This window comes from Cupressus sempervirens, chromosome 1 (genome assembly GCF_028749045.1).
Source record: "Cupressus sempervirens isolate cs-2001-9-10 chromosome 1, ASM2874904v1, whole genome shotgun sequence".
Classification (NCBI taxonomy): Eukaryota; Viridiplantae; Streptophyta; class Pinopsida; order Cupressales; family Cupressaceae; genus Cupressus; species Cupressus sempervirens.
Window position 1 is genome coordinate 654,142,831 of NC_143118.1, and position 17,022 is coordinate 654,159,852.

Genomic DNA, 17,022 nt, shown 5'->3' on the forward strand with positions numbered 1-17,022 from the left:
TTGCACCTCTAAAATTAAGAGGAAAATTATCAATCCCATGTTGATCTCTCTAATTGGTAGTGTTATTAGTCCTTCCTCTTGGGAATATTGAATAACTTTCTTGTCCTTTTATTTGAAGGGTCAATTTGTTAATTGATAATGTGATTATTTGTGAGTTGAATATTTAAAAAAGGCACTTTCATATGCACATATTTATTTTGTAGTCCGCATATCTAACGTGACAACATGTGCACAAAGCACTTCCATTCTCTAATTCATGATCAAATTTGCCCCTCTATAACTATTGATGGTTATTGATATTTATAAATACTTGAACGAGTATATGAAATCACTAGAATGATGATGCATATTTAAGCTTCCTTTAGGTGCTCTAAAACAAAATGTAAAATAATAAATGCTCCTAAATTCCAATGACATTTCTTGAATATTTGGTGATAGATGAATGAACATTAAATATCTTTACACACTATTTAATACCAATATATCATGGAACACATGAGTTAAATGAAGTCACAAATGAAGGGAATGCAGGATATTCAACATATACTGAATTTGAAAAATAGATCCATGCTAAATATGAATCAACATTTGTATAGAAATTTCCTATGCTAAAAAAGAATTAATATGAAATTTTTTGGTCCATGTTGATTTTTTAAGCACTATAGATGTGCTCCCATTTCTTCATCTATCTTGCAAATTCTTGACATAAAGGGTTTCGGGTCCCTTCAAAACCTATTATTGCCTCAATAAAAAATACAAATAAATAAAAAATCACTATCACAAGTGTAAATACAAGCCTTCAAATAATACTACCTTCCTTTATTTATATTTCGATTTTCCAAGGCTAACTTGAAAAATAATAATGAAAACAAATTTGAGATCATTTAATTATATTAATGAACTTTTCTTGTGTTGACATTAACATAATGTAATGATTAAAGTGTAGTGGTGTTATTCATGTCACAAAAGTGAAAGCCCTATTAAAATATTAAAACTGAATGTTTAACTAGACATTAATTCTATCATTATCTTCAAATACAATTATCTACTCTTTTGCTTTTGTATTTGATTGTTTTTATTTTAGACAATGCCCATGTTACTATTTTTGATGCAAGACCCATTTTTCTATGACTAAGTGAATTTAATTCTTTCCATACATATTATTTTTTTATGTAGCTTTACTTTTTTATTTATTTACTACAAATAATTTGACCATTTCATTTAAAAATTGAAAAAGAAATATTTTCAAAAAACTAATATAAAATTATATTTAAATATGTGGAGTGGCTGGATGAGAGATTGGAAAAGAGGTGAAAAACAAGCAAGTAATTGAGTAGTGGGTTTTGTTTATTTGGGAAAACGTCATCTCTTAAACACTTGAAATGGGTCAAGACATACTTAGGTTATGGACCCAAACTTTTGGGAGTTGGCGAGTCTTCCCAACTTAAACACAAATACTTCATACCTCTCTTTATCTATCAAATTGTCACTTTATAGCCAAGCTTAATTCAAAGCTGCCAATTTTTATATTACGAGAAGATGCCAAAACCAACACACAAACATGGTTTTCACTTTACTTTTTAAGAAAATAAATTATATTTTTCTTTTCATCTGGTTTCACGTAGCTATTGTTGTTTAGCAGACGCACAACATGCAACCAATCCCACACACAGCAGGTAGTAACCAAAACAAAGCTCTCAAAACACTCAAAGGAAACTTTTAGCTAGTCTACTCCATTAGACCTTTTATAGTATTCTTGCAGGCAACTGCTGCTCATAAACAACTCATTAAAAGCTTTCCAGTAAGTCAGTAATGTGAAAAACAAGTTTCCCTCTTTTTTTCTGTGCTGGGACTATACAGTTGTCCGTTGGGCAGGCAATGGGAAGATGTGCTTTTATTTCGTGGTCTCAGAGTTTACAGTGGGGGACACCTGCTGACCTCAAAATGTACATATGTGAAGGATAGCAGAAATTGTGGAGCTAGAAGAGGATAAATTCATGATCTGATAGTGGTAACCCAATTGATCAATATCTTCACCTGGGTTCTTTTGGATTGGACAATGGAGCACAGCTGACTGGTACCCACTTTTTATCAACGAGTTTTTGGGGCAAAGAATACTGTTCAAGTTATTTTTTTGGGCCGTGGGATGCTAATGAATGATACCCACTTCCGGTACAAGTTTTTGGTGTGAGCATACAAGGGTTAAGTCTTCAGTCTGGACTTCTGTTGTTATGTATAGGGTTTGCAGTTGCAGAAGAATAATATTTCACTAGTCTCAAGCACTGCAGAGTACCAATACCCAGATACTCATTCATGAGGTAAGCCACTAAGCCGCTGTGGATTCCCCAGTAACTTGTACTCCAGAATGAATATACTTTACTCTTTTAGCTTAAAAAACAACTTCCTGTTTTTCAGGGTTCTGTGATGAAAAAAAATCTTGTTTTACAGGTTTCTATGCGAAGAAAAAATACTTGTTTTCGTGGTTCCTTGCATAAAATGAATAAATCTTGTTTAGGTCTTTGGGCAAAAAAACTGATGCAATTTAGTTTCTGTGGAGTATTTTCCTTTTCCGGTTTTCAGGTTTCTACTTGATTTAAAAAAAATTTAAAAACTCGTTCTCAAGTTTATCTGATTTTCTTTCTCTTTTTTAGGGTCTGTACAAATGTTTCACTAGATGTTAGTATTTGAGCTCTTTCCATCTCGTGTGGTTTTGGGCTTTTTGCAGAAAATGTATCAGGTAAGCAATTCAAGCATTTCTTCCCATGAGAAGCCCCAATCTTTTGAGGACTCACAGGGAGGATCTCTCGAAGGGAAAAGTCTTCCTGTAGATGCCTGCCTTGTTTTAACGACAGATCCCAAGCCACGTCTCCGGTGGACTGCAGAGCTTCACGAGCGTTTTGTTGATGCAGTCACTCAATTGGGCGGTCCTGACAGTGAGTTTTCTAGATGCACCTTTCTTGTTTTAAACTAGAGATTTGAAAGCTTGGCCTATTCTTTAGCCTGCAAGTATTCGAAATTTCAGTTTTGGCGATGCAAATAAGTAAGACTGAAATAAATATACGAAGAAAGGGAAATAATTATCTAGCAAAAGTTAAGAAAACACATTCGTTTTCTTGTTGCATTAACACATTCTAGAATACTGGTCCTTTTATTTGTTATTTGTTCTTCACTCCAAAAGGCTAGAGCAGGGCCTTAATGAGAAACTCACTTCTGCCAAAGCTTTTGGGCTCTCCAGTACTGCGTTATTTTGTACCAGGTGCCTATGCGCTGTGTAAATGGGTTGTGTAACTGGATATTAGTGTGCTTCGGACATGAAAAAAAATGAGTCGATTATTTTATCTGATGGACACAATACTTACCTCCACGGTGGGGCATATGCTTTGACCTCAAACCATGAACCAGTGAGGTCACAAATGGGGGACCTCATCCCCATTAAACATTCAACAATAGCACCCTAGTGGGATTTGAACCTTGATGGGAAGAACAGCAACACCACGTGTTAACCATCATAACATGCCAATGCCAGCAGACAACACAAGCTATTTAACTCCAGGTGTTAAATTGTAAACATGTCTGCTTGTCAAGTAACTGTGTATATGACTGGTCAATTTGTGTTTTGATCTCATTAATCTAGACATGTTTCTGCACTCTGCACTACAATCGTTGCTTCTTGATGTAACTTGTTTATCTCATTTAGTTGTTGCAACATAATTGGGTTAGATTTGACGAATTGAATTCATATCTTTGGTCAAATATCTTTCGGAGAACATGTATAGAAGTTTTCATTTTGTGGATAAATAACTTATATATTGTCCATAAGAAATGCAGAAAATGTCTTCCTTCTAAAATGTCTGTTCTAAAGAATTGATATGTTTTAAAATAAGTGTTTTTCATGAACATTTATGAAATTTTTATTTTCCAATCCTCTCACAGGACTTTTGGGAATAAATTCAGAGGAAAAACAAGATATAATAATATAATGAATATTATTAAGTGGTTAGATTATTATATAATCTCAAGTTGTTTAATTGTAATCGACCATATCACTTTTGAATTATTTTTTGCTCTCTCAAATGTGATGACAATAAATTGACATGTTCGATGCCATGGAAAGCTCTCCAAAATGACAACTGTGTTTAAAAATTAATGTTGAGATAAAACATGCAGGAATGATCTCTCATGGAAGAATTACTTTTTATAGCCTACATTCAGAAGATTGATTAGTGATTAATTTGCTAACATAGGCAAAGATTTATTAGTTGCCCCGAGTCAAATTTGTGTTGATTTTTCATATGTTCTAAAATAAAGTGGAATCTATTTTCAATCATATTAATGACCGACAATGTTTTGTAATTCTAATTTCGTAGGTTTGGGAGAATGTGCACGTAGCTGTATATATATTTCCTTCAAATCCTAATTGAATTGTTGTAACTTGTTAGCGATTTTGGATTTTTTTTCAATTCTGCTTTTTCCATATATACAGAAATTCTTGATAGCTCGAGTCAACTATACATTATAATTATTTAATATGGTTCAGAACTATATAACATTTTGCATAAACATTTATCTTAACAATATAAATTATAGTCTACTTAATTTTGTGTTTCAGCTTTACTGCTATAATAATTGTGTGTTGTATGCAATGAGTTCTTGTAAATGCTTCTGTTTCATGATTTTTTTTCGTTGGATTGTTTTCAAGCGAGCCTTTTGTCAGTGAATAGCTCTAGCATCAGATATTTCTTTTTCCCTCTCTCTTATAGTTTGCTCCAATCTACAGAAGCTACACCAAAGACTATTATGAGAGCCATGGGTGTGAAAGGCCTCACTCTTTACCACCTGAAAAGTCATCTCCAGGTACATTTCCTTTTTCGTTGGGATTAGCTTGAGCAAGGTCAGTCATTCATTTCTTCGATATACATTCATGTACTTTTACATGGTTCACTGATAGCAACAAGATAAATTCTTCAAGCCATGAACGGCAATGTGGATTGCTAATTAAAATGCAAAAAGTATCTTCTTTGCATTCAGTGGAGTTTGAGATTATACAAGTAACTATTTGCACATCAAAATCTATTTTGGTTCATCACCTATAGCTAGCATTGTATTCAAATCTTCAAACACTTATTTTCTCCATTAATGCACTTGATTTCCTTCACTATCCATTACACATTATTAATTGTGAATTTTTCCTTTAATTTTGACTTCACAGAAATACAGGCTTGGAAAGCAGTCATTTAAAGAGCTAACTGATCCATCAAACAAGGATGGTAATGAAAATTCTGAATCATCTGTTTACTTGTTTTCAACATATATCCATCAAAGTTTGTTAGAAATATTGTTCTTTAGTTGGTTGAAAAAATGTAGTGTGATTATTTGATCTGGTCCATACCAAATAGATCTGATGGGTAACATTAATGTAATAATGAACTACATTACAAGCCAAGATTGGGCTATGTCATTTCAAATCACCTACCACTAAACAAGACACAATGTGTGCTTGTTAAATATCTCGAGGAAAGAAAAACCAACTTTCTATAATTTAACTTAAGAACAGAGTTAGAATTTGGCCAATGTTTAGGGTCATCCTTTTGGCAGCCATAGACAATAAGTCATTGTGAGTGGGAAATGCAAAATCAGTAGATAGAAAAAAGAGAGGAAAAAAATGCCTGTGTTTTTGGCCTCGGACTCTGACTTGGCTGATAATGTAAAAAAAACTTTTTAAAATTGTTTTCAATGATTTTTTTGACTTATATGATCATATCGCTGAGTTACCACATTTGCCTGCTGAAGGCCAAAGTTGGTTTCGGTGCAAATTCAGTTGATATTCACCTGCAGATTGAGCAATTCACACCAATTCTTTTAGAGGTACCCAATACAAATTTGCAAAGGCTTTAAATGACTTTCGGAATGCCCCTGTGAGCCCGGAAGAAGGAATTTGGGTCAAATTTGCCTGCAAACATCAGTTATGTTGACTTTTCCATAAAGTTTTTTTTTGCAAATACAATCCTAAAAGTGACTAGTAGTCACCGCCTAAGCTTCGGCAAAGACATATCTTATTGTCTCACATGGGATTCTTCTCACATGACACTCTTTGGAGTAAATTTTCAAGGACAGGAATTATTTTTGCAACATAATGGGACAACCGCTTAAACATCTTTTGACATGTTGATTTCTTATCCTTAATTGATAGGCATCGTGTCTCTTGATGTAAGTCATATACATTCTCAATAGTTATACTAATAGTAATAACCCTATTTCTTATAGTTGTAGGCTGTAGCTAACTGTTGCTGAAGACTTATATTGATTATATTCTGTTTAATCGTTGGATATTCTCTTCAGTTCAAAATTAATTTGCTAGGTATTCACTGGGTAATACATTCCAAATGTTGGGTAATGCTGACTAATGTTAAGTATTTTCCAAAAATCATATCTACATTACTTGATAGCAAGGAGATATAATTCTTAGGTTAGGTAGAAGTATAGATATTATTACAAGGTAGGAGATCTTTAGTATTGTATTATTTTGAGTATTAAAATATTGTTATAAGGTAGAAATCAAATTTTAAGGACAATGTGTGTCTGTTAATTAATATATTACATTTTAATAATTTCTCAATGTTTATAATCTTTTTTGATATCTTTATACTGATCTTTGTTTGGTGATTGTTAATAGACTAGTATATAAGTCTTGTTGTCTTTTATGATATTTGATCACTCATGGCTGATTACTAATGTTGACATTATTGTTTTTAAAATTTTAACCAAAACATTGATATGGTGGTGTATTTTGACTTTTCGTCATGTCATTTGGACTAAAATGTTAATATATGTGGTGTTGTATTTTGCTATGTTACTTTAATATTAGTATAGTGGTGTACGAACTTATTTGCTGCTGCATACATATCGAGACACACACATATATATTACGATGTAATTGATAAAATACTTGCTTGTTATTAACAGGGACAAAGAGGTCCATATATACAAAAGAGTTGAACGATGTTTCCTTAGGAAATGATCGTAAAGATAAGAAACATTCTATTCTAGCTAAAAGAAAGCTAAGGAAAGCTAACAAATAACTACAGACTAACTAATATTAGAAACATTCTAATATTTACAATAGATTACAAATAGATAACCATTAACTAATAATAGAAGCTTATCTGTTATCATAATACCCTCCCTTAATGGTTGATCTATCCACAACACCAAGCTGTCCCCTGAATTTAAAAAAACTTATCAGGACCAAGAGGCTTGGTGAGAATGTTTGCAGTTTGATCCGTTGTAGGAACATATTGCAAGTCTATTGTCTCGTCTTCAACCAATTGTCGTATATAGTGACAATGAACATCCACATATTTGGATCGTTTATGGAAGATTGGATTCTGTGCTAATTTGATTTACAATAGATTACAAATAGATAACCATTAACTAATATTAGAAGCTTATTTATTATCGTAATACCCTCTCTTAATGGTTAATCTATCCATAACACCAAGCTGTCCTCTGAATTTAAAAAACTTATCAAGACCAAGAGGCTTTGTGAGAATGTTCGCAGTTTTATCCGTGGTAGGAACATACTGCAAGTCTATTGTCTTGTCTTCAACCGACTGTCGTATATAGTGACAATGAACATCCACACATTTGGTTCGTTCATGGAAGATTGGATTCTGTGCTAATTTGATAATGCCTTTCTTATCAACAAACAAAGCGGTTGGTCCTGCTGGTGACATCTGCATATCCCCAAGCATTCGACGAAGCTAAACATCTTCACAACCTACTGATGGGGAGCTCTACTACTCTTGCTCTAACTAAGACCGTTTCTTTGATCTTCCTAGGGTATCTTTCTCTACTTTAACCAGAGGACAATTCTATGTTCCTCTACCTCCCTTAGAACTCTCCACCAATTTCAAATCACTCGCCTTTCCCTCTCAATCCTTTAGTGCACCCTTAGGCTCCATTATCCACTATTCTCCCAATCCACTCTTGGCTTTAGGGTTGGGGTCTCTAACCTTTCCTAAGTCAATTACAATTGATTTCAATCCACTTGGGTGGATTCTTTCACAAGTTCCTAATCAAGTTCATAGATTTCTTGTTTTTAGGCCTTGAAGCCTTTTTGGTCAATTAGGCTTCCTAAAAACTAGGTTTCTTGAATTTCTCACAAATTCCCTCAACAACCCCCTGAATCAACTATGGGTTCTTTCTACCATCAATCAAGACTCAAAGTTTTCTTGGGTCTTAGGTCATGACACTGTTTGTACACTGGCTTTCTTAGAAACCTCTATTTTCAAGGGTTTAAAGAGCATGTATGCTAGTCTGTCTTCTATGCTTCCATTGGTTGCTCAAAACAACTCCACTACTCCTCTCCTTGCATACACACCACAAGGACACACCCCTCTACATGCTTACACCATTGATTGGTTCAATCCAATCCATTTAGCAAGCCCTCTTGCTATTGTTTTGCACAAACCACTAGCTTGAATGCCACTGCACTCGCCTAGGGCTTGGTAGTAAAAATAGTTCCCTTGCAGGAAACAACTCCACACTTCGTATATACACTATTTACATAGTGCTTTATTTGATTCCAAGTGGCCATGAAGTTTGAACCACGTGAACTCAAGGTAAAGCCATTATTTACATGATTGGTTCATAATTGGACAACGAACCAGTAAAACTTGAATAATTTACAAAATGACCAATCAATGTACCAAACTACTAAACTAATGCCACAAAGATTTAATGCATAACTAGAGTCAAAGTATCAATGCATTAATTTAGTTCCTTTAATCCATTAAATGTGTGGATCAAGGCTCTATTACAAAACTTAGTTCAAAATCTTGGTTCTCAGTCCACAATTCGTACAATAACTTTACTAATTGTCAGATTAGGGTTTGATTGGTCTTAAATATCCTATTCCCACATGTATGGACCCTTAGGTCGGGATTTGGGCACCATTAATGCCCTTTCTTAGTTTTTAGAAAATGTTGTCACGACAACTTCGTAAAGTTGTCTTGAGCAACTTTTACATCTTTTGCAATTTTGTCAAACCCCTAACCTCAATGGTTCAACTTGACTTCAAACCATTACATATGACCCTAAAACAACTAAACTCATCAAAATCTCAAAAGCCACTCCATTTTGGAGTCTTGGTTAAAGTTTGACCCCTTTCTAGGACTTAAACACCTAGATCCTAAATGACCACTCAAAACACTCGACTCAACTCAAACTTATAACTATCCACACACACAAAACAACTTGGGACGTCATAACTTAGTCCTTATTATCTGGTGGTTGTCTAAACCAAAATGTTTTAAAGATCTTCAAAAGACCTTAAGGTGCTCCTGTGCCATTCTCCCCCTGCAACAAACAAGTTAGGGAACCTGTGGTGTTAAGAACTCTTTACTGATGCCATGCTTCTTGAAGTCACTCTTAGCTATCCAAGTAGCCTTTGACTTTGGTTGATGTCTCCATTTCACTAAGGGTTTGTTTGGTTCGTGGAATTTAAAAAACCTGGATTTCTACAAACCTTGGTTTAGCCAAATCAAGGTTTTGCAAATCTTCATTCTGATTTTTGGGATTTTACTTGAACCGTTTGTTTCACTCGAAAGATGCATGTGAAGACACATTTTTATGTGTAAGCTCGGAGTTGAAGGCAAATTTCAAAAAGTAGTCCAATCTATTGTTTTTACACTCCTTAAAAAACATAACCAGGTTTTGATTTTCAATTCCTACTTGCTAGTAGGAAGTTGGAAAACCTGGTTTTGAGGCAAAATTGGAAGTCCGGTATGCTAATTCCATTTTGCCAATTTTGAAACAAACGCAAAAAATTTCAAATTTGGATTTTAAAAAAGCCAATTCCTGTCATCTTCCAGGAACCAAACGGACCCTAAGTGTTCCATGTATATCTTATGTCTAGTCTTCTTCTTCACCCTTGAATCTAGAATCTTTTCAACTTGTGGCTTGATCTGATCAGTAGCCTTGAGTTCTAACTTCTACCACATCCTTACTTACCTCAGTACTGTACTGTACTTCATCGATCTCTAGCCCTTTGTACTTCACCAAATCTTTCACATTGAAGATAGGAGAAATGGACATCTCCTTGGGTAGTTCCACCTTGTATGCATTTGGATCATATTTAGCCAACACTTTGCATGGTCCAATCCTTTTCATTTGTAACTTACTTGGTATGCCCTTCTGTAATCTAGCCTTGTTCAAGAATATCATTACCAAATCACCTATCTTGAATTGTAGGTTTCTTTTCCCTTCATCTCTCTTAGCATTCAACTTTTGATTTGCCTCCATTAGTGTCTTCTTTACTTGCTCATGAACCTCCTTCATTGATTGAGCAAAGTCATCAACATGGCCACTGATTCCTTCATAACCTTTCAAATCTCTGAGCTCAAGAACGCCTCTTGGATGTAACCCATACACCACTTCAAATGGACTTCTACCAGTAGTCCTGTTTGTACTGTCAGTATAAGCAAATTCTGCTTGAGGAATAACTTGTTCCCATCCTTGTCCATACTCCTTAGTCAAACACCTCAACAAGTTACCAAGTACCCTATTAACTACCTCCGTCTGGCCATCCCTTTGGGGATGATAAGCTAAGCTATGAGACAAGTTGGTTCCTAACCTCCTCCAAAGGGTCTTCCAGAAATGGCCCATGAATTTGACATCTCTATTTGCCACTATGCTCATGGGTAAGCCATGTATCCTGACTATCTCCTTGAAGAAAAGGTGGGCAATGTGATTGGCATCATGTGTTGTTTTGCATGGTATGAAGTGGCTCACTTTGCCGAACCTGTCCACCACCACAAACACACTGTCCAAACCAGTTGGTGTTCTAGGTAACCCTACTACAAAGTCCTTGTTGATACACTCCCAAGGCCTATTTGGGATGGGCAATGGCTGGTAGAGATCTGCATTTGATGATGTCCCCTTTGCCTTCTGACACACTCTACTGCTCCACATATCTTCTTACATCTTTTTGTATCTTAGGCCAATAGTAGAACTTCTCTTATAAGTCTAGGGTCTTGTTCAACCCAAAGTGCCCACTCAAACTCCCATTGTGTTTTTCTTGAATAAGATTCTCCTTCATAGAACCTCTTGGGACGTATAGCTGTTTGCCCTTGAATAGTAACCCATTCTGCAATGTGTAGTCAGCATATCCACTATGAAAATGATTATCAAATTCAGTGCATACCTTGTGGATCTATGAGAAGGTTGCATTTCCTTTGTAGAGGTCTTTGAATTCCTCAACTCCAATGCTTTGCAACTGGATCTCCTGAACAGTGAGCAACCTTCTACTAAGTGCATCTGCAACCTTATTATTAACTCCCTTCTTGTGCTTAATGGTGAAGGTGTAGGACTGCAGTAGTTCCATCCACTTGGTATGCCTCAAACTTAGTTTGTCTTGAGTGTTGATGTAACTCAGGGCTTGGTTATCAGTGTAAACCACAAACTCCTTAGGCAATAGGTAATGCCTCCACTTTTTAAGGGCTTGTACTAAAGCATATAGTTCTAAGTTATAGGATGAATACCTAGACTTGGCCTCATTTAACCTTTCACTAAAGAATGCCACTGGCTTGCCCTCTTGGCTTAGGATTGCACCCACTGCAATGTTACTTGCATCACATTCTACTATGAATGGCTTATCAAAACTTGGCAACACCAGTATAGGTTGGGTAGCCATTTCCTTTTTCATTCTTTCAAAGCCTTCATTAGCTTCCTTGGTCCACACAAACTTTGTCTGGAGTCCTCCTTTTATGGTATCAAGGGCTGGTTCACAAATTTCATTGAATCTCCTTATAAACTTTTTGTAAAATTGAGCCAACCCATGAAAACTTCTGACTTCAGTCCCTGTCCTAGTAGGACAACGTAAAATGGCCTCAACCTTGCTCTTGTCCATCTTCAAGTTACCTTGTGATACTACAAACCCTAGGTAGACTAGTTCTTGTTTCGTGAACTCACTCTTTTCAAGGTTTATGGTGAGCTTTTCTTCTTGAAGTTTCCTCAATACAAGTTCTAAATGTTTCATGTGTTCTTCTTTTGTTTTACTAAAAATGAGGATATCATCTAAGTAGACTACCACAAAGGCTCCTATATAATCCTTTATAACCTCATTCATTACCCTCATAAAGGTACTAGGTGCATTTGTAAGCACATTTTCAATGAAAAAGCATGAAAATTTGTGAAGGCATGTATTTGGAGGCAAAAAATGGAAGACCCAAAAAATTTGAAGGGGCACCTAGAAGAGAGCTCGAAAAACCCAAAAAGAATGTTGTCGGTTTTTGGATCCGCTAGCTCAAAAATTGAGGCACCCAAAAAAATTTGACAACCCAGTCGAGCTCTCGGAAAACCCACCAAGAATCCATGATTAGAAATTTTTTCGAGCCCAAGAATTAGGGTTTTGAACAAAAATGTCCTATTGAAAAAAGCTTGAAATCAATGGCGAATCTGCAGCAAAAAACACAGTTTTTGGGTGCGAATCTCTTACTAAGGGTTTTAAGAAACCCATGGCATTGCTCCCAGCCCTAGATGTGCAAAAAAAAAAAGGGGATGAAAATGCCCCAAAAATAGTCACATTTTTTCAAAAATGGTCAAGAAAAAGGAAGTGAATATTGATGGTTAATATTCTCAAACAAACCCTAGTTTGAAGCAATTATTTCAGAAATATAATTTCAAAAATAAGGTCTAGTAATTTTAGAAAATAAATTATCATTTTCAGAAAAATTTAAAGAAGTGGCTCTAATCCCATATTATGATGTAATTGTTAAAATACTTACTTGTTATTAATAGAGATCGAGAGGTCCATATATACAAAAAAATTGAACAATGTTTCCTTAGGAAATGATCGTAAAGAATAGTAACATTCTATTCTAGCTAAAAGAAAGCTAAAGAACGCTAACAAATAACTACAAACTAATTAATATTAGTAACATTCTAGTATATACAATAGATTACAAATAGATAACCATTAACTAATAATAGAAGCTTATCTATTTGTGTAATAATTTGATAACGCCTTCGTTATTTGCCGCTGCATATATATCGATGCACACACATATATATACACGCACACACAAACATGTATATATTAAAACAAATCCTATACAAATTCCAACCCAAAAGTTTGTTGAACGAATTTTGAACCCGAATCTCAAACCCGCATCCATATTGAACTGACAACTTAGTCATATTGCAATAGCAAGTTCCAAAGATTTGTAATGGCGATTCCCAATAAGGCAATTGACATAGAGTAGTAAAAAATGCCTTGCACGTAGCAGGTACAAAACATAACAATTCGTCTATAAAACAAATTATAGAGAGGATTTCACTAAATTTTCTACCAAAAAAGTAGTGTCATATCATAGACTATAATCACTAAATCCTGGAACTAGGTATTTAAAATTTAAAACAACTTTGTCAAATTTGAAAGCATTGCAACAAATAAAATGCTTTCCTTTTAAAGAATTAGACATCTCCAGAACAATAAAAGGTAAAATGCATTCTTTTTAAAGAATTGGACATCTCCAGAACAATAAAGATAAAATGCTTTCCATTTAAAGAATTGGACATCTCTAGAACAATAAAAGAACAAGTCTAAGGTTTGTGAAAGACTTAAAAAAAATGTCTGTTAAACCAAACATTTGACAAAGTTAAAAGACGATGACATTTGAGCAATTATATGCTTGATATCATATTAAAAATTCATAATGATATTTTTGATCTACTAAGAACAAAAAAAATAAGCGAAGCTGTTGTAAAGGTAACTTGCATGGTAAATATGCTGTAAACGCATGATAATAATTTGCTACTTTGGTGGAGCAACTTCGTCATCCACTTCAAGGGAGATAACACCAACAACCTTCAACATGAATACAATACTCAACATGATGATAATAAATATCCTTTACCTTATATATAATTTTAGTTTAACTTATTTCCTTTAGAAATTCGCATTTATACTAATGTGATCAATGTAAACTTGTTTATGTGTGCAAAGTAGCTTATATAATATATTTATCTCAAATATTGTGTCTTTGATGTTAATTGGCTAAATGGTACGTGAAGAATCCTTACAAATCTTTGGAGTTCTTGGGTTTTTTAATCTGCCGAGTCCTTGTTGAGTTCGAGCCCAAAACCAGCTTGCCAAGTCCAAGCCTTGTAGCTATGGTTTATATTACAGGATTACTCTCACTTTTAACTTTTTTGTTTGCGATTCAAAATTATTGTTGACATCATTCCAAAATGGGGAAGCATAGGGCATATCTTTTGGCAATATGACATTCCTGTGGCAATATCACAAGATAAAGACATTCTGAAAAGACATGTTTCTAAAACAAATTTACCTGTTTCCGAAGAGACTGTGACAAAATTATTGAACTTGTTGAAACTCAATAGTTTATTTCCTTCATCCTTGTTTTAATTTTTACAACTTACAACCACTAAAAATTTGATTTGATTAGAAAGGTATTGTGCTGCTTAGATTGAATGGATTCATAGTATCCAGTGTGGCTCCCACATCAATAGGCATATTTGTATGGGCATATATGGCTGGTGAGCATGTGTATGTATCCAACATTGTATAAATGCAGATGGAATAGAGAGGAAAATAATAGGATGAATGTAAGCTCTAATCATGAGGCAATTTTATGTCTATGTAAATGTGCATCATGAGAGAAAATGTGCCATGTTTGAGGGTTGAATTAGAATTGGAGGTGATAGGCTATGATATTGCAGAATCAGGAGATGAAAATAAGCAATTGTGATTTCAGTTATCTAAGTCAAGAGATTGTTATTGACATCAACCCAAATCATCAAATGTTGAAGTGAGTGGTCATTCTTGTGATTGGAAAATAGAATATTCTCTTTGCGATCATACCTTACAGTCAATGTTACCTCAGTGTTATACCTCCGATCAGCTCATCACTGGCTTTTTCTTCCCCCTATCTCCTCCTCGGGGCATGAAAAGGTCATCCAGTATCACTCACTCCAGATCGGTGAGACATTGCAACAGTCTTTTCAGACAGCGACACTCTTCCAGCGGCAGCTCCCAGCGACAATCCAGGATTATTGTTCCTCCGCAGTTATATCCTTTTGTGATCGATTTCTTCTTGCCAAGGAAGGACTCCTAATTCTTGTCTGGGCTCTCCTGTTCTTGCTTTTTGTATCGTTTCTTCTTGGACACCGTTTGGTGCTCTCGCTCTTTTCGGGCTCTCTTGTTTGTATGCTCAGTCCCTTGGACCCGTTGTGGTTCTTTGTTGGACATTAATATTATTATCTTATCTTCAAGCATGCAATTATTAGATCTAGAATACAATCTGAAAGGATAAGAAATTCTTTTAACAAGGATCTTTTTGCAGTGTTCCATATTCTTTATAATAGTGAATCCTTTCTTTGAGCAGTTGCTTCTTATCATGGGGGAGTTTGCTAACCTGCAATTTCATAAGCAATGGGCTTGTATATCTATGTTTCTTATTTATAGTGTGCCCTATCTTAACAAAGTCAAGGTAGTGCACTACTTTGAAGGATACAATAAGGTGTATGCCAGTGTCTAATTTCTTCCTATTATTGTGAATAAATTACTTAATGATTGAATTAAAAGTTTACATATTAGGATGGTGCATTTCTAAAGAAGATCCTTGTAGAGGAAGACGAGAGTTAGTTCTACACAGCCTGCAATTGAATTTGAAAAGCGACAGTAGAGTCATCTGAATACAAGTTTGAGAAGAGTTTTCCATCTCTTGTCATATACTAATAGATAGTGGATCATATGGTGTCACATAATATAAATACCATTTAAACAATCATGCTTTGGCTCTGGAATAATTACCTCACCAAAGAACACAATGTATAATAAATTTATGTCATTTTGCTGCCATTCCTTTGTTTATGTTGAAATTAATTCAGTGCAACTCTGATGGGGTCTTGAGGCTCATGTTGAAATCAATGCTAGTAATGAAAAAACAAGCATTCTTCAAACAAAGTAGATAGTGCCTAAAATATGCCAGTTAGTTGTTGGTTAGTAGCCTTAACCAATGTTGGTCTGCTATATATTTGTACTTATTGTTCATCTTTGGGGATCACTCTTCATGGCATTCTATATTTACTTAATATTTGACAATTGATAATAAAGCTGTATCTCCTGGAAATGTTTCATGAGGTTTATATTATTCTTTCTTGTAACTCTATATTTTGTTTACTCTGTAAACCTGTTAAAGTAGAATTGCCATTGGAGAATTGTTGTCATTGTCTGGTGAGGCTGAATTAGTGGGTATTTCCATAGATATTGGCTAACCAAATGCTAACCAAATGATATACCTTGTTGGTATATCAGAGAACTCCAATCTATGGCTAAGGTTATGGATGCAGTTGGGGGATATCTCTTGCCACCTTGACATCAGCCATGACTCATTGGTAGTGAACATGGCAGATAGGATTCTAGCATTCATCCAGATTGCTTGTGAAGGAGAGTTTTTCAGATGTTTTATCTCACTAAAGTGGTCTAGAGTAGAGAAATTGAGGTGTTGGGTGCTTGACACCTATGTAGATCCCATAGTTGGAGGGAGTCATGGCCAAGTGCTTTCAACACTTCATGGCATAGAGATGAGCTACATAGACATCTTTCTCTGCTTGTGTAGACAAATGGCTTCGATTGAGGAGGCCACTTAATTGAGAGACTGAGCCCTTCAAGAGGATGGAGACTTCCCAAGCAGAGTTGTACGATCATAGCTAAAAGTCTCAAGAGTAGTTGGGCTTAAATCACAGTAGTATAGCATGCATGAGGGATGGCCCTAGAGGAGACTATGACTAAGTGAGATAGCTAGGTGGCCAAGAGAAACATACAACTAGCAGAAAGAGAATCGCTGAACGAGAAGCCAAGTTGCAAGATAAGGAACTTGACTTGGAGAAGATCCAGAGCAAGTTATAGGAGGAGCAGGATTTGAGAAGAGAAAGAACCATTTGATGGATGTTGCTCACATGTTGAAGGTAGCTTGAGAGCTTGATTTGATGGCTAAC

At 35.2% G+C, this 17,022-nt stretch overlaps 1 protein-coding gene across 1 annotated transcript in view; it reads left to right on the forward strand.

Annotated features, from left to right (window-relative positions):
* Positions 1 to 1,401: 1,401 nt before the first annotated feature.
* LOC149579590 (protein PHR1-LIKE 3-like) overlaps positions 1,402 to 17,022 on the forward strand; it is a 34,624-nt gene continuing 19,003 nt past the window's right edge. Inside the window, exons 1-4 of the mRNA XM_089786067.1 lie at positions 1,402 to 2,318; positions 2,726 to 2,933; positions 4,778 to 4,854; positions 5,210 to 5,267. Of these exons, the coding sequence (XP_089642193.1) occupies positions 2,729 to 2,933; positions 4,778 to 4,854; positions 5,210 to 5,267 (340 nt within the window). The 5' untranslated portion in view covers positions 1,402 to 2,318; positions 2,726 to 2,728. The remainder of the gene's footprint in view (positions 2,319 to 2,725; positions 2,934 to 4,777; positions 4,855 to 5,209; positions 5,268 to 17,022) is intronic.